This window comes from Eretmochelys imbricata, chromosome 2, assembly GCF_965152235.1.
Source record: "Eretmochelys imbricata isolate rEreImb1 chromosome 2, rEreImb1.hap1, whole genome shotgun sequence".
Classification (NCBI taxonomy): domain Eukaryota; kingdom Metazoa; phylum Chordata; order Testudines; family Cheloniidae; genus Eretmochelys; species Eretmochelys imbricata.
Window position 1 is genome coordinate 96,126,721 of NC_135573.1, and position 26,492 is coordinate 96,153,212.

The 26,492-nt window shown below is 41.6% G+C and overlaps 1 protein-coding gene across 1 annotated transcript in view; it reads left to right on the forward strand.

Annotated features, from left to right (window-relative positions):
* Positions 1-26,492, forward strand: part of CCDC102B (coiled-coil domain containing 102B) — a 308,469-nt gene that overhangs the window by 190,541 nt on the left and 91,436 nt on the right. Inside the window, exon 6 of the mRNA XM_077809076.1 lies at positions 21,303-21,473. Coding sequence (XP_077665202.1) covers positions 21,303-21,473 — 171 coding nt within the window. The remainder of the gene's footprint in view (positions 1-21,302; positions 21,474-26,492) is intronic.

The window sequence follows — 26,492 nt, forward strand, 5'->3', positions numbered from 1 at the left end:
CCACAGATGAAGTCCCCACACTCTTTGTTCGCCTGGTCAGATTTATGGTATTAAAGTACTATGGTGGACTCCTCCTGAAGGTCGAAACAGCAGACTGGACTTCTACATAGAGTGCTTCCGCCGACGTGCACGGGCTGAAATTGTGGAAAAGCAGCATCACTTGCCCCATAACCTGAGCCGTGCGGAACACAATGCCATCCACAGCCTCAGAAACAACTCTGACATCATAATCAAAAAGGCTGACAAAGGAGGTGCTGTTGTCATCATGAATAGGTCGGAATATGAACAAGAGGCTGCTCGGCAGCTCTCCAACACCACTTTCTACAAGCCATTACCCTATGATCCCACTGAGAGTTACCAAAAGCAACTACAGCATTTGCTCAAGAAACTTCCTGAAAAAGCACAAGATCAAATCCGCACAGACACACCCCTGGAACCCCGACCTGGGATATTCTATCTACTACCCAAGATCCATAAACCTGGAAATCCTGGGCGCCCCATCATCTCAGGCATTGGCACCCTGACAGCAGGATTGTCTGGCTATGTAGACTCCCTCCTCAGGCCCTACGCTACCAGCACTCCCAGCTACCTTCGAGACACCACTGACTTCCTGAGGAAACTTCAATCCATCGGCGATCTTCCTGATAACACCATCCTGGCCACTATGGATGTGGAAGCCTTCTACACCAACATTCCACACAAAGATGGACTACAAGCCGTCAAGAACACTATCCCCGATTAATGTCACGGCTAACCTGGTGGCTGAACTTTGTGACTTTGTCCTTACCCATAACTATTTTACATTTGGGGACAATGTATACCTTCAGATCAGCGGCACTGCTATGGGTACCCGCATGGCCCCACAGTATGCCAATATTTTTATGGCTGATTTAGAACAACGCTTCCTCAGCTCTTGTCCCCTAAAGCCCCTACTCTACTTGCGCTATATTGATGACATCTTCATCATCTGGACCCATGGAAAAGAAGCCCTTGAGGAATTCCACCATGATTTCAACAATTTCCATCCCACCATCAACCTTAGCCTGGTCCAGTCCACACAAGAGATCCACTTCCTGGACACTACAGTGCTAATAAACAATGGTCACATAAACACCACCCTATACCGGAAACCTACTGACCGCTATTCCTACCTATATGCCTCCAGCTTTCACCCTGACCACACCACACGATCCATCATCTACAGGCAAACTCTGCGATACAACCACATTTGCTTCAACCCCTCAGACAGAGACAAACACCTACAAGATCTCTATCAAGCTTTCTTATAACTACAATACCCACCTGTGGAAGTGAAGAAACAGATTGATAGAGCCAGAAGACTTCCCAGAAGTCACCTACTACAGGACAGGCCTAACAAAGAAAATAACAGAACGCCACTAGCCGTCACCTTCAGCCCCCAACTAAAACCCCTCCAACGCATTATAAGGATCTACAACCTATCCTGAAGGATGACCCAACACTCTCACAAATCTTGGGAGACAGGCCAGTCCTTGCCTACAGACAGCCCCGCAACCTGAAGCAAATACTCACCAACAACCACATACCACACAACAGAACCACTAGCCCAGGAACCAATCCTTGCAACAAAGCCCGTTGCCAACTGTGCCCACATATCTATTCAGGGGACACCATCACAGGGCCTAATAACATCAGCCACACTATCAGAGGCTCGTTCACCTGCACATCCACAAATGTGATATATGCCATCATGTGCCAGCAATGCCCCTCTGCCATTTACATTGGTCAAACTGGACAGTCTCTACGTAAAAGAATAAATGGACACAAATCAGATGTCAAGAATTATAACATTCATAAACCAGTCGGAGAACACTTCAATCTCTCTGGTCACACAATCACCGACATGAAGGTCACTATCTTACAAGAAAAAAACTTCAAATCCAGACTCCAGCGAGAAACTGCTGAATTGGAATTCATTTGCAAATTGGATACTATTAATTTAGGCTTAAATAGAGACTGGGAGTGGCTAAGTCATTATGCAAGGTATCCTATTTCCCCTTGCTTTTTCCTACCCCCCCCCCCAGATGTTCTGGTTAAACTTGGATTTAAACTTGGAGAGTGGTCAGTTTGGATGAGCTATTGCCCGCAGGAGAGTGAGTTTATGTGTGTGTGTGTGTGTGTTCCCGGGGGGCGGGGGGGAGGTGGGGTTGAGAGAGCCTGGATTTGTGCTGGAAATGACCCACCTTGATTACCATGCACATTGTAGGGAGAGTGGTCACTTTGGATGACCTATTACCAGCAGGAGAGTGAGTTTGTGTGTGTATGGGGGTGGGGGGGGGTGAGAAAACCTGGATTTGTGCTGGAAATGGCCCACCTTGATTATCATGCACATTGTAGGGAGAGTGGTCTCTTTTGATAAGCTATTACCAGCAGGAGAGTGAGTTTGTGTGTGTGGGGGCGGAGGGTGAGAAAACCTGGATTTGTGCTGGAAATGGCCCAACTTGATGATCACTTTAGATAAGCTATTACCAGCAGGACAGTGGGGTGAGAGGGGGTATTGTTTCATGGTCTCTGTGTGTATATAATGTCTACTGCAGTTTCCACGGTATGCATCCGATGAAGTGAGCTGTAGCTCACAAAAGCTCATGCTCAAATAAATTGATTAGTCTCTAAGGTGCCACAAGTACTCCTTTTCTTTTTGCAAAGACAGACTAACATGGCTGTTACTCTGAAACCTATGGTGAAGACTGAGATTAAGCAAATCATTTTGAACATGGTCTCTTCTTACAAAACATAAAATAAAATCTGAGACTAACCTAAAATGAAGTAATATTTTGGTACTGTTTGTATATTGGTTTGAAAATATAAAGCACTACAATAGTGTTAACAGGATTTATACCTGTCAAGTGCACTCACAGCTAGATTTAGTTTTATTTCCATTTTAAGGTAATATTAGCATTAAACAAATCAAGATCTATATTTATTAATTTGCCAGTTTGCAGGATTAGCTGTCCTGAGAAAGCTCCAAAACAAATAAGCATTGCAAAACAGGAAAAAAATACTTAAGAAACATTTACTTACAATAAATAGGAAGTCAGTAGTGTGACAGAAGGGTGAAAGTATTCTTATTTCACATTTTACCAAGGATTCTGGATTGCCACATTTTATTCAGGAAGGGCCTCATCCAAAGCCCATTGAAGTAAATGGAAAGACTCTCATAGACTTCAGTAGGATTTGGATCACGTTGAAAGTACTATCTTGATCTAAGAGACAAAGTTATGCTTCTGTAGTTGATTTTCTCCTGCATAAATCAAAACTCTCTCATTTGCTCATCTATGGGAGAGAAGTAACATTCTCTTTCTCTTTCTGAAAAATAAGTCTTTAACAATTGCCCTGAAAGGATTAAACATAGCAGTAGCCTATTACAAGACAGTAACCTGGAGAGTTGTAATTTTATGAGAGTTAACCTTACATTGTTTCCACTAGTCTCTGGTTTACTACTTTTCTGTCTGGTGTTAATAAAAGAAGCATTTTACAAAGGTATGTAGGAACATGCTTATCTTGATGTATGAGACTCACGTCTGTAATTCCATCTACATGTAGGAGAAAAAACTCCTTTGGCAAGGCTGCACCTCAAGTGCAGAAGGTGGGGGCCTGCAAGCATTTTAAAAATTAATACTTGCCACTACACGCTTGTATTAAACTCCCAAGGTTACAGCTTTTCTCTGACCTTGGCTTGGTAAATGCTGCCACCACCCAAATGCAAACTCCCTTGCAGATCCCAAAAAGGCACACTTGGGAATTCCTTCCTGTGGGATACCTTCAAGCCCTCTTCCTCCCCCCGCCCCCTCCTGGGGAAGAGCTGAGACAGAAAAAAAGGAAATTAGCTGTTGCCAACAGCTAATTTAACAACATATGGAGAAACCTCTTGGGACACCAAAAATTCAATCCTGTTCTCAAGGTAAATTTTATTAAAAAAAAAAAAAAGAAAATACATCTGGAACTTAAGGCTTTTGATAGATTTAAAAAAAACAATTCTCAAAATTAAGGCCCCAAAATAGCTTTCTTGGGGGTTCAGCTTAAAGGTTACAAGCAAACAAAAGCATCTGGGGTTAGCACAGAGGAGTCCACAAGCCTTACAGAAAATAAAAATAAATAAATCTAATCACCTCTATCTAAACATTCCCTGTTCCAATGAATCCTTCTAGGTATTGACGATGAATTTTCATATCTGGTCCAAACTGTACACAGCATTCCAGCTGCCCCGTCTCTTCAGCCCAGAGAGAACAACAGAGAGACAAAGGGAAAGCTTTTTTTCCCATTTTAAAAAGTTCTAGCCTTCCCATTGGCTTTTTTGGTCAGGCGCTCACTCCCTTTTCTTTACCTGGGGGACTTTTTAACCCTTTACAGGTAAAGCAAGCAGCCACCAAGAGGGATGTTATAGCTAACTGGCTGTGCATAAAAGGGAGCCCCCCTTCATTTATCACATCCTTAAATGAACATCATTTCACAAATGAAATATTCCTCCAAATATTCCAGTACTCTGGTACATTTATAAAGAATGTTTCATGCACCACATTGTGGGTAATTATATGAAAGGACTCCATGGTTCTAAAATTAAACTGGCTCTTTATTCAGAACACCATTTACAGAGCTCCCCGGAGTTGCATCTAGCATTCTACCCATATGCACACAGTCTGACTTCTTGGTGCCTCCTCCAATCTCTTCCCTTCTGCAACCTGTGCTCCTCCCTCCAATTTCCATGGATTTTGCTACAAAAAGTTACTTCATTTACTGAGGTAACATTGATGTTGCTTCCCATAAATCAGGGGTTCTCAAACTGGGGCTCCTGTAATTCTGAAAAGCCTAAATTCAGCTAGTTAGACTGTTAAAAATTACTGCTATTGGAGCTGTTCTTTGCTCCAGTCAAGTATAGAAGAGCTCATTTGAAGGAAAGTTTGGTTTGTTTGGTTTGGGTTTTGGCAACTCCGTTATCTGAGACGTTGCCACTGTACTGGCAATATCCAAAATGAGAGGGAAATAATTCCTTTTTTTTTTTTTTTTTGGGGGGGGGGGCTGCTAAACCCAGGGTTGAGAGTTCAATCCTTGAGGGGACCATTTGGGATCTGGGGCAAAAATTGGGGATTGGTCCTGCTTTGAGCAGGGGGTTGGACTAGATGACCTCCTGAGGTCCCTTCCAACCCTGCTATTCTATGATTCTATGACCCCTCAGGGGGTGATGAGGTTATTACCTGGGGGATCAGCCTCCACCCCAAACCCCGCTTTGCCAGCATTTATAATGGTGTTAAATATATTAAAAAGTGTTTTTAATTTATAAGGGGAGGGGGTCACACTCAGAGATGTGCTATATGAAAGGGGTCACCAGTACAAAAGTTTGAGAACCACTGCCATAAATGATCAGTTACTGAACAAATAGCTCAAGTGATCAAAACATGAATATTCATATTAATGTATAACACCAGGGTGCTGAAAGTGCATATGCAAGAGCAGCTAACTGGGACCACAGAACTTCTGAGGACCCTACAGAGAGTCTCCCACATAGGTTTCTTTCCCCTATGCACAATTTCTTCAAATAGATTGTTGCTTCCTAGTTTTTTATCTGAAAAAAGGAACCCATCCCTGCCAGCATGAATGCATCTCAAGTATTATAGTCACTGCTCTGCTTCTGAGTATGCACACTTGTCACCTGAGGGGCCCTGATCTCCAAGATCCTGCCCTAAAGTTCACATATTCACAAGTCAGTAGAAATGTAAGCACAATGTTTTGTCTGCATTCTGTGCCATGGATGTCTGTAGTCAGAGATTTGCAGAACCCATGGGAGGCAGAACAACTAAACTATCTTATTCACCACCTGCTGGCACAGCCAAGCTGTTCTGTGGAATGTTTTGCATAGCCTACATGTAGAGCTAGTTCCAGAGTTTCCCTCGTGATACTTACCTTGAGGCAGCAGAGATCAGCAAGGACATCATTCCAACCAATACTAGCGATGAATTGGGAATTGCAGAGCAAGTAGCACATCATTTGCTTGCTTGCAGGGAAATAACAATCTGCCTCTTCTTGGGGATTACAACTTCTCATTTTAGCAAGATATATCATAACCCCTAGTTGAAACAAATTCCTCAGTTGTGCAGAGGGAGGACGGTCTCATGGCCAAAGCATTGGCCTGATAATAAATAGATCTGGATACTATAGCCAGCTCTGCTACAGACTTTGTGTGTGACTTTAGACAAATCACTTAACTGCTCTTTGCTTGAGTTTCCCCATCCATTCAATACGGATGATACTTCCCTACTTAGTGGGTGGTTTGGAGCACAAATTGTTTGTGAGGTCTTCTGAGCCTCTACTCCTGCGTGCCATAGAGAAACCTAAAAATAATATTGAATAAGCAGTATTATCTGCATGGTCTTGTGGCATCTACATATGACTGCCATGGCTTTGAACCCCTTTGAATGGCTTTTGCACACATTTTGTCAGGCCATTCCCCTCTGGTAATCTTCTGAACTCATGTTACACAAGTGAGTACGTTATCCATTATCTTTCAGAGCTGTGTGCACACACGTGGATTTCCACAGCTCAGAAAGTGTACTTTGTGAATTATTTCCTTGCTTTTCAGGACATCTGCATGGTCACACTTCTGCCCTGAATTTGAACCAGTGTGATTTTGTATTTTCATATACAAAGTATAATATTTCAGTTCCTTAAGCTTTTTAACATCCAGATAATCTTTAAAAACAATGAGTTACTGGATTGCTTCCCTGAATAACCTGCATGTAAATGGTAGCTTTAGACATGCATTCAGTGTTAATGTGATATTATAGATTTGTCCATGAAGTACTGATTTTATGTTCATATGATAAATGTAAATGTTTGTCATGGCCTCACATTTATATATGACCCCTGTACAGGCCAGTCCATAGGCAAGGATTTATTAATATCCAGTTTTCCGTAGTAATTTTTCATACAGAAACGTTCTAACTAGAAAAAGGGGCAAAAAACACAGTTGACCTAGTAGCACAAGAATTTATCTTCAATGAATAGGGCCTTTAATTATATTCTAGTGCTGCTGTATGCATAATACTGTAAAACTGCTGAAGAGTAGAGTAAGTAATTTCAGTATGAATTTATTAAATCAATTAGATTTACAGAAGTGATTTGAAACATAGTACCGCAATATTGGGCACACCAAGTATATAAAAATCTAAAGTAGTTGCATGCAAGGGTGGTATCGTTTCTAACGGGAATCTGTCTTGGTTATAACAGTAAAAATAATTGATTCTACTTGTCGTGAAAAGCTTATTCTGTAAGTTATTCTTTCCCTAATAGCACCTCAGAGGTAGGGCCATATCATTTTAGTTTGCCTTGGACTCTCTGCACCTAGTAAAGGATTTCATAAACTGGTGAGAATTTATAACACCAGTTCAAACTGATCAGTTATTTTCCTCACAAGACAAGCAATATATACTAGATTAAATGTATCCAAAAAGTTAGTCATATTTTGTATTATTAAATCTCACATATATGTTGCACTTACTTTTCCACCTCATGTACATTATTTGCGGAGGTAATATTAGAAAAGTAAATCAATATGAGTTTGCACAAAAAGTAGTTTCATGTGCCATGCAGCAGCTAAAGGAAAGGAGAGCAAACAGCCTAACAAGGAGTATGCTGAAGTGCTTAATAGCTATCTTAGGCCTGGTCTACACTACGAGTTTATGTCGGATTTAGCAGCATTAAATCGAATTAAGCCTGCACCCATCCACACAAGAAAGCCATTTTTTCAACATAAAGGGCTCTTAAAACCGATTTCTGTACTCCTCCTCAACTAGGGCATTAGCGCTGAAATCGACATCGCCGTTTTGAATTAGGGTTAGTGTGGACGCAGTTCGAAGGTATTGGCCTCCGGGAGCTATCCCACAGTGCACTGTTGTGACCGCTCTGGACAGCACTCTGAACGCGGATGCACTGGCTAGGTGTACAGGAAAAGCCCCGGGAACTTTTGAATCTCATTTCCTGTTTGGCCAGGCAAGCTCATCAGCACAGGTGACCATGCAGAGCTCATCAGCAAAGGTAACCATGAAGTCCCAGAATCGAAAAAGAGCTCCAGCATAGACCGAACGGAATGTACTGGATCTGATCGCTGTATGGGGAGAGGAATCCGTGCTATCAGAACTACGTTCCAAAAGGCAAAATGCCAAAACATTTTAAAAAATCTCAGAGGGACAGAGGCTACATCAGGGATGCAACACAGTGCTGTGTGAAACTTAAGGAGCTCAGACAAGCGTACCAGAAAACCAAAGAATCAAACGGATGCTCCGGGACAGAGTCCCAGACATGCCACTTCTATGCTGAGCTGCGTGCAATTCTGGGGGGGGTGGGGCGCCACCACTACCCCACCCCTGTCCGTGGACTCCGATGATGGGGTACTCTCTGCCATGCCTGAGGATTTTGCAGATGGGGAAGATGAGGAGGAGGAGGACGAGCATGGGGAGAGCACACAGCACACCGTTCTCCCCAACAGCCAGGATCTTTTTATCACACTGACTGAAATACCCTCCCAACCCAACGAAGCTGGAGAAGGGACCTCTGGTGAGTGTACCTTTTTAAATATAATACATGTTATAAAAGCAAGCGTTTTTTAATGATTAAGTAGCCCTGAGGACTTGGGATGAATTCATGGCCAGTACTGATACTGGAAAAGTCTGTTAACGTGTCTGGGGATGGAGTGGAAATCCTCCAGTATCTCCATGAAGCTCTCCTGGAGGTACTCTAAAAGCCTTTGCAGAAGATTTCTAGGGAAAGCAGCCTTATTCCGTCCTCCATGGTAGGACACTTTACCACACCATGCTAGTAGCAAGTAATCTGGTATCATTGCATGAGAAAGCCTGGCAGCATATGGTCCTGGTGTTTTCTGGCATTGAAGCAACATCCGTTCTTTATCTCTCTGTGTTATCCTCAGGAGAGTGATATCGTTCATGGTAACCTGGTTGAAATAGGGGAATTTAATTAAGAGAATATTCAGAGGTGCCCATTGCTACTGGGCTGTTTGCCTGTGGCTGAAAAGAAATCCTCCCTGCAGTTAGCCACGTGGGGGGCATTGGCGCTGAGCTATTCGTGTTTGGCTAGCAGGAATCTTCCCTGATACCAGCCAGGTGGTGGGGGAGAGGAAAAGCGATCATCCCAGAGAATTGGATGGGGGGAGGGGGTTAGTTTGGTTTCTGCTGCTGCACGTTAACTGGAAAACCGCAGCACTAAATGGCCAACTCAACGGGCTTTGCTTGGTATGGGAAAGGAGGGCGCTGCTGTTATGAAGGTTGCAGAAACCGAAAGTTTTGCTTACCATGGCCGCCTGCAAGCCGAATTCTGTTGCCTGGCCCTGCTTGCGTGACCTCTAACACCAAAGCCGCAGGCACTCAATATAAGATGCAAAATGTGACCTTGTACCAAAATCACATGTGCTATGTAATGTGAATAGTATTGTTTACCGTGAAAGAGTAGAGCCATGGTTCTGTAAAATGTATTTTTTTAAATACTTCACTCCCTTTTTTTCCTCCAGCAGCTGCAAATGTTTCAAGCCTCCCACCTCTGTCCCAAAGGCTATCTCAGATAAGGCGGCGAAAAAAATGCACGTGCGATGAAATGTTCTCTGAGCTCATGCAGTCATCCGGCACTGACAGAGCTGTGTGGAGGGACCCAATAGCAGAGTACAGGACAGTGGCCGATGAACGTGAGGAGAGGTGGTGGCAGGAAGATCAGAGGAGGCATGAGGCAACGCTGGGGTTACTGCAGGATCAAACGGACGTGCTCCAGCGTCTGGTGGAGGTTCATGAACAGCAGCCGCTGCAGCTCCTGCTTAACCACCCTCCCTCCTTCCCAAGTTCCATTGCCTTCTCACCCAGACACCCAAGAACGCAGAGGGGGGAGGCTCCGGGCACCCAACTACTCCACCCCAGTGGACAGCCCAAGCAACAGAAGGCTGTCATTCAACAAGTTTTAAAGTGGCCTTTTCCTTCCCTCCTACCCTCCTCCCACACCCCACCTGGGCTACCTTGTGAGTTATCTCCCTATTTTTGTAATCAATTAATAAAGAATACATGTTTTTTAAAAGATAGTGACTTTATTTCTTTGCAAGCAAGCTGTGATCAAAGGCGGGAGGGCGGGTAGCTTATAGGGAATTAGAGTCAACCAAAGGGGGGGGGGTTCATCAAGGAGAAACAAACAAAAGTGTCACACAGTACCCTCGGCAGTCATGAAACTGGTTTTCAAAGCTTCTCTGCTGCGCACTGCGCCCTCCTGTGCTCTTCTAACCGCCCTGTTGTCTGGCTGTGTGTATTCAGTGGCCAGGCGATTTGCATCAACCTTCCACCCCACCATAAATGTCTCCCCCTTACTCTCACAGAGATTGTGGAGCACACAGCAAGCTGCAATAACAATGGGAATATTGGTTTTGCTGAGGTCTGAGCGAGTCAGTAAACTGCACCAGCGACCCTTTAAACGTCCAAATGCATACTCTACCACCATTCTGCACTTGCTCAGCCTATAGTTGAACAGCTCCTTACTACTGTCCAGGGTGCCTGTGTACGGCTTCAGGAGCCAGGGCATTAAGGGGTAGACTGGGTCCCCAAGGATAATTATAGGCATTTCAACATCCCCAACAGTTATTTTCTGGTCTGGGAAGTAAATCCCTTCCGGCAGCCATTTAAACAGACCAGAGTTTCTGAAGACGTGAGCGTCATGAACCTTTCCCGACCATCCCACGTTGATGTTGGTGAAACGGCCCTTGTGATCTACCAGTGCTTGCAGCACCAATGAAAAGTACCCCTTGTGGTTTATGTACTGGCTGCCCTGGTGGTACGGACCCAAGATAGGGATATGCGTTCCATCTGTAGCCCCACCACAGTTAGGGAATCCCATTGCAGCAAAGCTATCTAGTATGATCTGCATATTTCCCAGAGTCACTACCTTTGATAGAAACAGCTCAATGATTGCACTGGTTACTTGCATCACAGCAACCCCCCAGAGTAGATTTGCCCACTCCAAATTGATTACCAACTGATTGGTAGCTGTCTGGCATTGCAAGCTTCCACAGGGCTGTTGCCACTCGCTTGTGAACTGTGAGGGCTGCTCTCATCTTGGTATTCTTGTGCTTCAGGACAGGGGAAAGCAAGTCACAAAGTTCCATGAAAGTGTCCTTATACATGCGAAAGTTTCGGAGCCACTGGGAATCATCCAGACCTGCAACACTATGTGGTCCCACCAGTCTGTGCTTGTTTCCCCGGCCCAGAATTGGTGTTCCAGGGCATGAGCCTTCCCCATTAACACCATGATCTCCAAATTGCGGGGGAACGCAGTTTTAGAGAAAAGTGTGTTCATGTCCTCATCACCGCGCTTCCGTCACCTCCTTGCCTAGTTTTTCAGGTGCTGGTTCTACATAAACTGCACAATAATGCGCGAGGTGTTTACAATGGTCATAACTGCTGCGGTGAGCTGAACAGGTTCCATGCTTGCTGTGCTATGGAGTCTGCTCCTGCTCAGGCAAACCAGGGAAAAGGCAGCAAAATGATTGTTTGCCGTTGCTCTGACGGAGGGAGGGGCAACCAACAACATGGCTTACAGGGTTGTCTTACAGGGAATTAAAATCAACAAAGGGGGTGGCTTTGCGAGAAACAGAATGGCCCCCTCAAGGATAGAACTCAAAACTGGGTTTAGCAGGCCATTGATTTCATGGAGGGAGGGGGAGAAAATGAATACAAAACAAATCTGGTCTATTTCTTGTTTTGATCCACTTCATCTGTCTTTATACATCTTGCTGGCAGCAGACTGTGCAGTACGACCGCTAGCCGTCGTCATCTCCTGGGTGCTCGGCAGAAGACGGTGCAGTATGACTGCTGGCCATCGTCATCTCTTGGCTGCTCATTAAAAGACGGTGCAGTAGGACTGCCGGTAGCACTGAGTCGCCATGAGACGAAACTTAAAAGAGTAATGACCTGGCTGAGTCACTCCCATGTTTCCCCAGGCGCCCCGACCTCATCAAGGTCGGTTAAAAGAGCACCCTGGAATACGTCGATGACAGCTACTAGTCATAGTGCACTGTCTGCTGCCAAAAGACAATAAGCTGCTGCTGTGTAGCAGTGCAGTACCGCGTCTGCCAGCACTCAGGAGACATACGGTGACAGTTAGCTGAGCAGGCTCCATACTTGCTGTGTTATGGCGTCCGCATGGGTAACCCAGGAAAAAAGGCACGAAATGATTGCCTGCCATTGCTTTCACGGAGGGAGGGAGGAAAGGGGGGCCTGACGATATGAACCCGGAACCACCCGCAACAATGTTTTAGCCCCATAAGGCATTGGGATTTCTACCCAGAATTCAAATGGGCAGCAGAGAGTGTGGGAACTGTGGGATAGCTACCCACAGTGCAACACTCCAGAAGTCGACGGTTGCCTCGGTACTGTGGACGCACTCCGCCGACTACCTGCACTTAGTGCATTTGTGTGGGGACACACACAATCGACTGTATAAAAACGCTTTCTACAAAACCAACTTCTATAAATTTGACCTAATTTCATAGTGTAGACAAGGCCTTACAATAGTCTCTGGAAATATAACATTACTTCTATATTTATAGTTTGCGAGGGTGGGAGGGAAGTCACAAGGCTGTTCAGAAAGTAACACAATAAAGATTACCTAGATATCTTAATGTTTTATTCAAATAAGCAGGATCTGATGAAGTTTACCTTAAGGTACACAAGGGAATAGGTATAGTAGTACAGGAATCACAGTAGTTAATTTTATTCATGGGGCAGTCAGGAAGGTCTCAGAACACTTTTACAGGCAAACGTTATTGTATCTTTTTGAAGATGTACAGAAATTAGAAGTGTTTGTACAGTCTACACAAAAGGATACAAGTGGAGGTATACTTCCTAAGGGGTTTTTAGGACCTGAGGGAGCCATTTATGGAAGTGAGGTAAAACAAATTCTAGTCTTAAAGCATTTCTGTTCATAAATGGTAGAAATATGCTGAAAACCAGATCTCTGCTTATTTTAGACTTCCTGGTATAATGTTCTCCTTGAGGCATTAGAAAAGATGATGAAAAATGTAAACACAAATACTGGGATAATCTGCTATATTCAGGTCTCTGCACATTCTGAATGCACAACCCTAAATAAAACTGATAGAGAATTACAAACAATAGCATTTACCTTCAGTGTCTGATAAATTGCTAAGATAACTAATAAAACTGTCATTTTGAAATTATTTAGATTCTAGGGGAAAGTTGAGGTGAGGCATGTGTGAATGCATACAGTTGGTTTCATCAAGACAAAACAAAATCCAATACATCTTTCTTTGATATGATATCTAGCTTAGAGTAGATAAAGGAAATGGAGTGGGGTTTCAACAAGTCACTGTCACTGGGGAAATTAGAGCGATATAAATGAGATTTTACTAGTACACATGTATACAGAATTGGATTAAATTGGATTAAAAGTGCATAGATTATGATGGTTAAATATCAAGTGGGAAGAAGTGTTGATGTGCTGCTTGAATTCTTCTGGGTCCCATACTAAGTGGTGCTGATGGTGGTTGTGGCTGTTTTTAAATTTATTATTATTGACCAGTTGGGGGATGAAGTAGAGAGTGTTCTAATGAAGTGATAGGAAATACTGTGAAAGCTAGTTTTAAAGATACAATGTGATATTAGTAAAATAAAGTGGGCAAAAAGGGTATCTAATAAATGTAGAGTGTTTTACATGGGAATGAATGATGACGTATATACACTGTTCTTTAAGAATACCGTTAAGGTAATACCACCCAAGAAGGGGAGAATATGAGAAAGACAAAGAATATAGTGGGTTGCTTTACCAGGAATACCATATGTAAAACAAGCAGAGTAATTATTTCTCTCTAGTCATAACTGGTTAAGCCTGAGATGGAACAATATGTTCAGTTTTTTGCACCAGGGTTTAGGCAAATTTAAGTGAGTTCAAACTATTCCTGATTTTTCCAAGAGAACTGGGCATGTTCCTTGGGGTAGAGAAATATGGCAGAGGGAAGGCCATGATATAATTGACTGTTCCTTCTAAAGGGAATTTTCTTATGTCCTGAATTTTTTGCCACTTGCAGCAAAACACACTGTCAAGGTTCCTTCCCCACTCTGAACTCTAGGGTACAGATGAGGGGACCTGCATGAGAAACCCCCTAAGCTTATTTTTACTAGCTTAGGTTAAAACTTCCCCAAGGTACTAACTATTTTTCCTTTTGTCCCTGGACTTTTTTTGCTGCCACCACCAAGCGTCTAACAAATATAACCGGGAAAGAGCCCACTTGGAAACGTCTTTTCACCCAAAATCCCCCCAAGCCCTACATCACCTTTCCTGGGGAAGGCTTGATAAAAATCTTCACCAATTTGCATCGGTGAACATAGACCCAAACCCTTGGATCTTAAGAACAATGAAAAAGCAATCAGGTTCGTAAAAGAAGAATTTTAATTGAAGAAAAAATAAAAGAATCACCTCTGTAAAATCAGGATGGTAAATACCTTACAGGGTAATCAGATTAAAAACATAGAGAATCCCTCAAGGCAAAACCTTAATTTACAAAAAGACTCAAAAACAGGAATATACATTCCATTCACCACAACTTATTTGATCAGCCATTTAAACAAAACAGAATCTAACACATATCTAACTAGATTGCGTATTAACCCTTTACAGGAGTTCTAACCTGCATTCCTGCTCTGGTTCCGGCAAAAGAAAAAAAAAAACACAGGCAGAGAGAACCCTTTGTTCCCCCCCACCCCCCAGCTTTGAAAGTATCTTGTCTCCTCATTGGTCATTTTGGTCAGGTGCCAGCGAGGTTATCTTTAGCTTCTCAACCCTTTACAGGTGAAAGGGTTTTTTTCCTCTGGCCAGGAGGGATTTAAAGGTGGTTAGCCTTCCCTTTATATTTTGCCTTTTTGCCTTTTTGCTTAGTGTGTGAATTTGTTAAATGCTGTGCTCTCTGTGTATTCTACTATTCTTTGCTGGGATGACAGCTTCAATAAGATTAGGGTGAACTTGGAGATGGTACCCAATTTATTCCACTTCTTTCTTTAAAACATCATGTACTCTTGTTGTGCATTTTCCTGCTCGGTGCTTCTTTTTGAACCATGGTTGATGTCTTCAACTAACTTTCAGATAAATAGATTTGCTTATAGTGTCCACACCTGTTGTACTTTAATCAACTTGTTTCCATGTCAGAATAACTTTTCTTGCCCAAGTCCCCTGTTGAACCCAGCTGAAGTGTAACAAGGCTATCAGTATGGTGTAATCAAGCCAGACCCAGTTATAGAAGTGTAGTTCTTCTATAGCCATTGTCATACCATGTATTATTATTTGTGTGCAAACCAGATTCTCTTTGAAAAATAGCCCAATCATATTGATTATAACTGTAGATTATTATAACTGTAGATGGAGCGCCTATAATTATAATGGGGTAGAGGTTGCTCAAAAGACTTTTTTTAAAAAAAGCTCCCAAACTCCAGCAATTATTTCTCAGGTAACCTTTTGGCAGATTTATTCAACCTCTGCTCATGCCTTTTTCCTTTCTTTCTGTTTCCATTGTTACTACTACAAAGCTGTAGTTGGCTGTTTTGATGCTGACTTTATTCATGCCCAGTTCCAACTTCTAAAGTTAGGTGCTTTTATTTTCAAAAATCACAATTTCTTGTGCATAAATAAACCTTGTGCTCACCACATCAGTCTTGTGAAAGTAATACAGTGCATTTATTAAAGAGCCAGATTTAAGTTACCCCAGTGTAAAGCTGGAGTGACCTCACAACTGTTATAGAGGTCAGAATTTGGTCCAAAGTTAGTCAGAATGGAAAGGGGCAAAAAGAGAATAAATTATAATAATAAAAAAGTTATTTACCACAATTATCTGCTGGTAGAGGAGGGGACAACTGTAACGAAGCCAAAAGAATGCTGCCCTCCTCCCATCCTCTCCACTGGAGCTATGTCTGTAAAATTTCTGAAATCTGATTGATATGGTGATATTGTATTATAAAAAACTGCCATGTCATGAATGTATATATGTATGTGGATCCTCCCCTATACTAATAAACCCAGAAAAAGATACGAACCACAGAGATACGAGAGAAGGTGCTTAGGCCTCAATGACCCTATTCAGGAAAGCTGCCCTTAGAAAACCAATTTAGCTGACTCCTCGGAAAGGTGGGAGGAATGTAGGAGTAGTGGAAACTTCCCAGGAACAGAACGAGACCAGTGACCAGGAGGGGTTTAAACCAAGGAACATATAGGAATAGGGGACCCAGACAGGTAGATGCAGCATGGGGCAGGAGAAAGAAAGAAAGTTCACAGAAACTGGGTAAGAGGCTCCAGGAGGAAGAGGTCACATGCCATCTAGCAGCTTTATGGGGCAGGAGTTTCTAATAGCTTTCCAGAGCCAGGTGGGCCCCAGGATTCTGGACAACCCAAGGGACTTACACCTCAGCCAAGGAATGCCTTGAAACAGTGAGGGAGGGACATGCCTTTAGTATTTATTGTTTTGTATGATTTGTACACTCGTGCATTGTATGATTAAACATAAAGGTGTTAGAATCTGTGTATGAGTGTGTGTTAACTGCTTCACAACTGCTTTTTGCCCCGAGAGAGCTGAACTATAAACCAGAGGCTTCACACCTTCTGGGTAGAGACAGCTATGTTCAAGTACCTGGAATATATAGGGGGTCAGTGCTGGTGGTAGGGCTTATTGCAGGTGGGCTGAGGAGCCCCATTTCTGAGGAGGGGTAGCAGACTGAGAGTCAGGGCCCAGGAAATATGCCAGAGAGGCCAAGTAAGAAACCAGCTTGCTGAGGCTTTAGAAGCGTCACACAAATGAGGAGATACAATGCACAGCAATCCTAGTGCGTGGGCAAGAGTGAGCACTTGCTAGGGTCTCTCATACACCCTCTCTGGGGTGGAGAAGCTTTGTCTGGACCATCCAGGGAAAGAAAACCCTTCTCCCGTTTAAGGATTGCCCCACCCACCTTTTTTTAATGGATGTTAGAAATAATCCAGTATGGATACAAAATCCAATTCCACTCCATGACAACTACCTGTTCCCCATCTCTTTTTCTCAGAGGCCCCTCTCATAAAAAGGGGGTAAGATACTATCACAGCCAATAAAACATCTTTCCCTTTGGCCTCTTTACAACACCAACTGTTCCCCAAATGCCTGGTGGACAGCATGCCTTAGACATAAGTGAAATACTTGCCTATGTGTAGCTGGCTTGCTTCAGGATTGCAGTGGAAAGTGTGGGAAAAGAACCTGTTTAGGCAAGAGTACATTCATTCTCAGCCACTCCGTTGGGAAGTGTTGGCTTTCTGAGATTGGTGCTTGGATCATCCAATCTATCTTGTGACTATTCAAGATCTTATAACATTCAAAGTCTACTAAAATATACTGATACTTGTTCTGCTTTTGCACAGTGGACTATCTCAACCGGTCAGTATCCTCAAGTCACTTTGTGTTTGTCTACAGAACAAGATTGATGGTTTTAAATCACTATAGCTGATACCTCAGTTATACCATTTTAGCCAGTGAGAATTACGTTTTCACATTTTTGGGGAGGGAAATGGAAAAATAAAGGTTTTGAGAGCAATGGAAAGACAGTAGCTTCTTAAAAGCATTATCTGACATTGCTTTGTATTTTTTAACATTCAGGATTCATTGGAAGAAGTTTAGTGAACAAAACAACAAGAACCTTTATTTGATCATTACCTTCTTATATTGCATTCTAGTCACTAGCTGTTTGGCCTTTTATCTACAGCTCAGACTTTGGATGGCTTCCAGTTACATCTGCACACAAAGTTAGAAACCAGTGGTTTTAGATATCTGAGGTAAAAATGAAGGCAACTGTGTAAAACACCAAACAGAAACAGCAGCTGATTGTACATGCCACTAAAGGACTCCTAGAAATCAACTGTAACATTCATGCCCTGAGAACAGACATATTTTGTGGGGCTCTAGGAAAGCAATAATACTAGTCACCAACCTCAGAAATGGTATATTTTAATCAAGAATATGACATAGCTGATCTTGAAGTCCTGCTGTCTGTGTGAGTGGATTTCCGTACTTAAAAAAGATGCCTTTTCATCTCTGGCACCACAACGAGTCTGAATAATGATAGGCTAACCTGGCACCTACTTGCTAGCATCCCCACAAACCCACATGTCTCTCCTTGGTGGCCACCACCTCTAACAGAAGCTGGGAGCCTGTGGAGCTCTGCACTATTACTATGGGCATTGCAAGCGCAGGCTGCATAATCCTGCCGTATTTGCAGAGCCACAAGAGGAGCTGTGGGGAAAGTGAGGATGCCTTGGAGGCTAGAGTGCTGTGGAAAGAAACAATTCAGGGTTGTTGGTGGCATTCACAGAGCAACTAGAGATGATGGAGCACCAGTTCGGGGCCTAAGAAACAACCATGGACTGGTGGGATCATATTGTCATGCAGGTTTGGGATGAAGAGCAGTGGGTGCAGAACTTTCAGATGTGCAAGGCCACATTCCTGGATCTACATGCCGAACTTGCCCTAGCCCTCCAGCACAGGGACATCAAAATCAGAGCTGCATTGACAGAATAAAATTCTATTTTTTGGACCAAAATAATCTTTAACATGAACCAGGCAATTTGAAAAAAAAAGATTTAAAACTTAATACATTAAAGGAACAGAACTCATGAAGGGGAAAGAACAGTCATTTCCATTTCAGGTATATGTACACCAATTGTGGCTTTTGATGGGCTTTAAAAGGTGTCAGAGGGAAAAGGCTGAATTCACAATAATGGACAGCTGAATTCACAATAATGAGTAGGGTGGTCAGTATGGGGCAATGTGGGACAGCTGCTGGAGGACAGTAATGGTTGACATAAGTAATGCAGTGTCTACACATTCACTGCATTGACCTAAGTATATCAACCATGACTCTACACCACTCATGAAGCTGGTGTTATTAAATCTGCACAGCGAGGCACTTATGTCAACAAGAGCCAAATTAAGTGAAGACACATCCACAGCTAGGTTGATGTAAGCTGCCATGTGTCCACCTAACTGTGTAGTGTAGACCAGGCGTTACTCTTACAGGAGTAAACTGGGAACCAGGGAGGCAGGAGAGTATAATAGTTGAAGCAGATGCTTAGGGCTTGTGGACTTTTTTAAAAAAAAACTATAAATGCTAATTACATTGAAATATTCATAGGACTTCTGATTTTCTGTTTTTACCAATAAACACCAATATAGCACCCCCAATAAGATAAGTTTAAAAAGAAAGAAAAAAAGAAATTGGCATTTATCCAATAAATGCCAGAAAAACACAGAAAGTGCTTACTTGTATCTAAGGGCTTGTCTATAGGGAACATTAATGAAAACCATGAGGTTATGATTTCTGAAGTACACTAATGTGTTGCACATTAATTGGTCCGTGTAGACCCTGCTAGTGTGCACCAAAGGTTACCTGGTGCATAAGAACATAAGAATGGCCATACTGGGTCAGACCAAAGGTCCATCAAGCCCAGCATCCTGTCGTCTGACAGTGGCCAATGGCAGGTGCCCCAAAGGGAATGAACAGACAGGTTATCATCAAGTGTTCCATGCCTTGTCACCCAATCCCAGCTTCTGGCAAACGGAGGCTAGGGACACCATTCCTGCCCATCTTGGCTAATAGCCATTGATCGACCTGTCTTCCATGAATCTATTTAGCTCCCTTTTGAATCCCGTTATAGTATTGGCCTTCACAACACCCTCTGGCAAGGAGTTCCAGAGGTTGGCAGTGCGTTGCTTGAAAAAATACTTTCTTATGTTTGTTTTAAACCTGCTACCTGTTAATTTCATTTGGTGGCCCCTTGTTCTTGTATTATGAGAAGGAGTAAATAACACTTCCTTATTTACTTTCTCTGTACCACTCATGATTTTATATACCTCTATCATATCCCCCCTTAGTGGCCTCTTTTTCTTTTAATGTAGTACTGTTTGAGACAGTACTACATTAAAGCACACTAGGGAACGTTATCAAAAGATTACTTATTACAGTATATACGAGTGTAATGAGCAATTTATACAATATACATTACTCATTACAATGTATATGAAGAGAAAGCCCTCAAAAGCCCCGATTAACCTCAAAAATGAAATTAATAAACACCAAAAAACCAGAAGCTCTAAATGTTCAGTATAGATGATCAAATCAAAGACACTCAGATAGATGCCAGCTAGTGTCCTGAGTTTCAGTTGATGTTTCAAATTTCTTCACAATTTACTTAGGCTGCAATGTACTCCTACTTAAATTATAAGGTGTCCAGGGTAGGGACTGTCTTTCTTTTGTGTTTGTATTGTGCCTAGCACAATGGGGCTGGGGACTTCGGGCACTACCACAATACAAATTAGTAAAAATAACAATAATCTCTTTATAATCAAGTTTCTTATTCCAAACAAGGTAGCTCTTATACTCACTGCTACTTTCAAATGTAAAACATTTTGTCTTGACTACACAAACTTTTTATTTCTAGTTGCATCTCTCTGCTATCACTTTCGTTTTCACTCTTAAGATTTTTGACCAAATGATTAATACCTTAGCACAGAGGATAGAGGTTAACTAGTTATGAAAATGTGTATTTAATTTAAGAGTTGGCAAGAGAAAACAGGTATGAACAGATTTATTTTACTTTTTAAAATGTTCCAGAAACAGATTAACTTTATTTTAATATTTGTTTCATCTACCTTGAAATAAGAACTGAAAGGGCTTTGATAAATGGATTGGAAGCTTCACCAGTTTAACTGTAACAACCTCTGTCTTTTGATAAAATGTCATGTAATTTTCCACAGCAATTCTCCTCAGACAGTCACAGACAGCCCTGACATTTCTCACAGCTCTCTACTGAAGGGACTATTTTCTTCCTCAGTGGCAGCATGTTACAGTTGCAATGCTGTGATAAAAGACCCTGGGCCAGATTCTCAGCTGGTGTATATTTTTATAGCTCCATTGGTGTCAGTGGTGATATAAAGACAATTTACACCAGCTGAAGATCTGCCCTCCCTATAGTTTTTGTGAAGTGATGTGAATAGGTCCTACACTTTAAGTTCACCTGAAAATGCAGAATTGTTCTTGTTAAAATAAATATTAACTGGAATATACTTAACCAGTTTTTTTTATAAGCAAGACTTTCAACAGCCAAAGCAGGCTCCCTGATAGAAAACTTCCTTTAAGAAGATTTCTAAGCTGTTTCAGTCCGCAGATGTGTTTCAGTATCTGAATGGTATTGTTTTTATTTAAAAGGAGCTCATTGATCTGCAGCATGCACACCACAAGCTAAACAAGCAGTTTCATGATAAAGTGGCGGAACTGATGCATGCAAACAAGAGAGTGGAACAACACGAGGCTGAGGTTAAGAAGCTGAGAAGTCGTGTGGAAGACCTAAAAAGAGGGCAAAACCAGGCAGAGGATAAGGTATTGAAACTTTTAATTTGTTAAAAGAATCTGTCACTTACAGTTTATTCACATATTCAAGGGTATACTGTAAATGCATTTATATATTCATAGATTCATAGATATTTAGGTCAGAAGGGACCATTATGATCATCTAGTCTGACCTCATGCACAAAGCAGGCCACAGAATTTCACCCACCACTCCTGCGAAAAACCTCTCACCTATGTTGTTGAGTTATGTGTTTATTTATGCTTCTAGGACTGCAATCTTTGACATTAGACATGGAATTTGACTTCTTTAGTCCCTTTATCCATTGTCCTGCCAATATAAGATTATTTCTGAAGATTTTATATGTCTCTATAAATCTAATAACCCCCCAATTTATCTTTCTACTGAATATGCCAATTAGGATGTTATTAGACAATTTGGACAAAATGTGTGTGTGTGTGTGTAATATATACATATAAAAGGAGCTCATTGACTAATTTTTCAACATTCCTATGAGTACAGATTATTTTAAATCACAACAGCACAAAATTCTGCTGCTTTTGCCCAACACCTTCTATTGGGTACAAAACCCAGTTTAATCCTTTTCATTATCAATTACCCTTAAACATCTTAGACTACTTTAGATTCAAGATCATTGCTGATGGTTAATTGTATGCTTGCTGCAAAATATCCATTTCAGGGGCTGTTATTTAGACTTGTTTCATCCTCTCCCTCCCATCCCAAAAAAACTTCAACCATCACCACATGTGCTTTCCTCCTTGCCCTGATTACCTTTCAGTTTAAAAAAAAAATCTAACCACTTTTTCATTCTGAAAAATAACTTGGCTTCAAGATTTTTTTCCCACTAGCCTGGAAAAGGGGAAAAAACTTTTCTCCCTTACCTGAGAAAAGTGATGATTACAATTGGTTTATGGTACAGAGGTATCTTGCACTGCTGAAGTGACATAATTTCCCTGCTCACGTTGGGTACATTGATGCTGAAATAAAAGACCCGCAGCAAGGCTGGGTCATGGCTGACCTGGGTCAGCTGACTTGGCCTCATGGAACTTGGGCTGCAGGCTATACAATTGCAATGTAGGTGTTTGGACTCGGGAGAGACCCTGGGCTGTAAGACTCTGCAAGTGGGGAGGGTCTTAGAGCCTGGGCTCCAGCCTGAGCCTGAATGTCGACACTGCAATTTTTAGACCAGCGGCCTGAGCCCTGTGAGTTTGAGTTAGCTGACCCGAGCTCTGAGATTCCCTGTTGCGTTTTTTTTATCATAGTGTAGATGTGCCCATTCTCCCTGAATGTTTTGTGATGGAGAAAAATGAATCTTCAGCCACCATTTGAAGCTCATTAAGCAGGAAAGAAAGTCTTCCTTTTGCACCCATGTGATATAGTGATACTGCCTGAAGGCCGGTTCCCCACACTTAGTAGTGGAATTTCCTATTTCTTCCATGTAGTAGCCTTTCTAGATAATCCTAGCCATGTATAGAGAGAGAGGACCTGTATTTTCAGAAGTGACTAGTGATTTGGGTGAATCAATTTTTAGATGCTCAGCTTGAGACACCTAGAAAGAATCAATTTGATGGTAATTGAAAATGAGGAAATAATACCTTTGGCATAGCAAGTGCCACGCAAGTGTATATAAGATTCCCCAGTTCACAGCTTTGTGCACAGTCAGGATGGTGACTGGCCAGATTTTGATACAATATTTGATAATCCAACTTTTTTTGTTAAGATATGTATTCTATGCCCAGTTGTCTTTCAATCTTGCTGTTATTAGTCAGGATCGTAGGATAAGTACTATGTCCATTAACAGGTGTCTGCAAATTGGACTCTTAGTTTATTACTTTGCTTTTGATTGTTGCAGACACCCAATACAGTAAGGCACCTCTCATGCCCTTAAGTTAGAAGAGTTACTTTTGCATTAGTGGCTGCAGCCCACCGATCCAATCTCTGTTTGATTTCAGAGCCAATCATTGACAGACTAGGAGAGGGGGAAGTGAGGAAAAACAAAGCTGGTAAAATGACGAGTCCAAGAAAATATCTTTATAAATAAAATAAATCCTGTTGGGGACTGGATGTTTAGGAATTTGGTAGTAGCACATGAAAACTTTCACTCATGATCTGTCGATACTAGGAACACAGACATCACTGCCATCTGACAGGTTAGCTGATTATTTGAAATTAATTGATATCAGCCCAGTTCCTGTTAGACAGGGTATAACAATCACACACTCCTAGTTAAAGCTAATTGGTGCTCCTATTAGAAGTGACAACAGAGGGGTTAAGTAAGCAGAGAACAGTCATGACAACAAAACTGCCTAAGTTTTTACTCTAAAAGTGGCCTCACAAAATGTACAGGTTGGTGGGTGCCTTATAGGAAACTTGCACCGCAGCCATCCATCTTAAACCTGTTCTTTGAAGAAATGGGAGATTTCTATTTCCTTGGTGTCAGTCCCTCACCCAGTTCACCATTGTAACGCATAGAGCCTTCTCTAGCAGTTGTACTTTATAATTGGGAGCTATAGTTAGTTTTGTTCAGGTTTATCAGTTGAACAAAGAAAATAATCCTTGCCAGCAGTATGCTGGAACTAACAATGTTGCCAAGCAAGTGATACCAAGAAGCATGTTAAGGAACCACTCATACTGTGTAGGATATAGGAGCTCCCCTAATGTCTAGAGAGCTGATCTTAGTGAAATACTGTTTGTGGTAATCATAAATGTAATATTTTTATTATTATTTAATATTTTCTTGTTTAAGAGGACAAGAATATTTGCTGTATTTTTAGGGAAATTATCAGATTTCCAGTTACTTATGTTTTCTCTCCTAATGCAGCAGCTTAACAATGATTTAGCAAAAGCATGAAGATTTTATTTAGTTAAGTGCTGTCTGAGGAAGATTATATTAGCATTTAGGTTACCTTCTGTTATTCCTAAAACTCAGATTTAGATTAATACACTGCTGCATTCAGCACTCAAAAGAATTGTGTTTGTGACACAATAGGCAAAATGTCTTTAACCAAACTCTTAACCAAGTTTGTTGTTTCCTGTGCTCCATTGGCAGGAAATTATCAGTGTATTCAGGGTGAAATGTTCAACACGATTATTCCTATTCTTGAGCCCACATGAAAATGGAAAGTTCTCATTCTCTCTGACTCTGCTGGGTTTTTGTATATTTTATGATCTACGTTATTTTTTGCTCATGCATTGAGTTCATTTATAGCGGAAGCATATTGTAACAGATTTTGCAAGGATCTCTGAAAACGTACTAGACATTGCATTTAAGACTCCAAAAATCTAATTTATATATATATTAATGCAGCAACCTGAGCTGCTGCCAAATTTACTCATTATTTTATGTTGTACTTAGGACGATTTGTTAAACCAATATGGGCCTTCAGAAAAAAAAAAGATAATGTCTTTACAGAAGTGATTATAAACTCTTTACTGGTTTGCCTAACGGTATTTGAGTGATTATTCTAGCTTGTAGCAGCTACAGTACTATATTGTGCTGAGGAGTATTCTGTGACAAGCCCACTAGAATGATCGGAAGCAAGTACAAGTTTTTGTTTTTGTTTTTTTTTGGCAGAAGTGTCTATGGAGGGAATATTATCATCATTCTTCCCACTATTTCCTCTCATTCTTTTCAATAAGTGGTTAGGGTATAATACAGCACGTGAATGCACTGGGCTGTCTATAAAAGTAGTTGAGCAGTGTAAGCCTGCCAGATTTAAAAGTTTTGTCACTTGTGCCAATAAAGAGCAGACACCATCCTGGTCCCATGTCACACACATATTTCTATATAACACATTGATCATGTACTGAAAAAGGCTAAGGAAATCTAACAAAGCATACCATGCAGAAGAACAGCTAAATGCAGTAGCACCAAAGGTCTCTCTAGCACATACTAATCCTTTCAAAAAGGAAACATTGCCAATGTAGCCTCTCAATCTCAGAACAATCTGTTCTTCTTTCCCACCTCCAGGGATTTAGAAAATTTTATAGGTGCAATAAAGGTTCCAAGAGATCCTTCCCTGCTGCATGGCCAAATTATCTGACTGTAATCAGTAGGGTGAAGTCAAAACTGAAGATGTCTAAACTTTCAGAAACAATCAAGAAGGTTTCAGGCACCACTACAAATTACATTTGATTTGTAGCAAATAATTGTATAGGACGGAAATAGGGATATATTGGGTATGTCTAAACTGCAGTTAGACACCTGTAGCTAGCACATGCCAACTGACTTGGGCTCAGGCTAAGGGGCTGTTTAATTGTGGTACAGACATTTGGGCTCAGGCTGTAGTGTCCCAGAGCTTGGGCTGCACCCTGAGCCCAAACATCTATACTGCAATTAAACAGCCCCTTAGCTGGAGCCCTGCAAGCCTGAGTCAGCTGGCACAGGCCAGTGTGGGTGTCTAATTGCAGTGTAGACATAACGTAAATGTAGAAAACAATGGGTATCACCTGAATCAGGCCAGAAAGCAGAGCCAGAAGGTTTCAGTTCCCCTCCCCTATTACCGGCCTAATTTTCCAGACAGAACTGAATTTGCACCAGATGCAATGATGAAACAAGACCATGTCATCTATAAAACACAAGTTTTTATTATTCACAACACGGGAGAAAAACATGCAGAATTGTGGCAGAAATAAGAACTATTAATTTTCTTAATATAATTAGAAGCAGTAATGCAAGAAGATACTTTTCTTCCATACCTTAAAATGTACTTGCAGATTAAATGCATACTTCTGTGTGACCAGGACACGGAAGATTGAAATAAATTACATCCAAATCTCAATTCAAGCCCTAAAACTGGTCAACAGAAGGAGACATCTGCTAAGAAGAAGGAAGGTCCTTTTGTCTTGCTTTCCGTGTTGATTTCCATCTAGAGCAGACTGAATATTAATGAAAATGATTTAACAGGTCTGTCTTTTTTGGAATAAATCATTTAACAAATAAATGTTTAGAATTATTTATCCAGCTCTACATATACTCAGATATTCTTTGAGGCTATCCCCTTACTGCAAGGGACAAAAAATGCACGTTT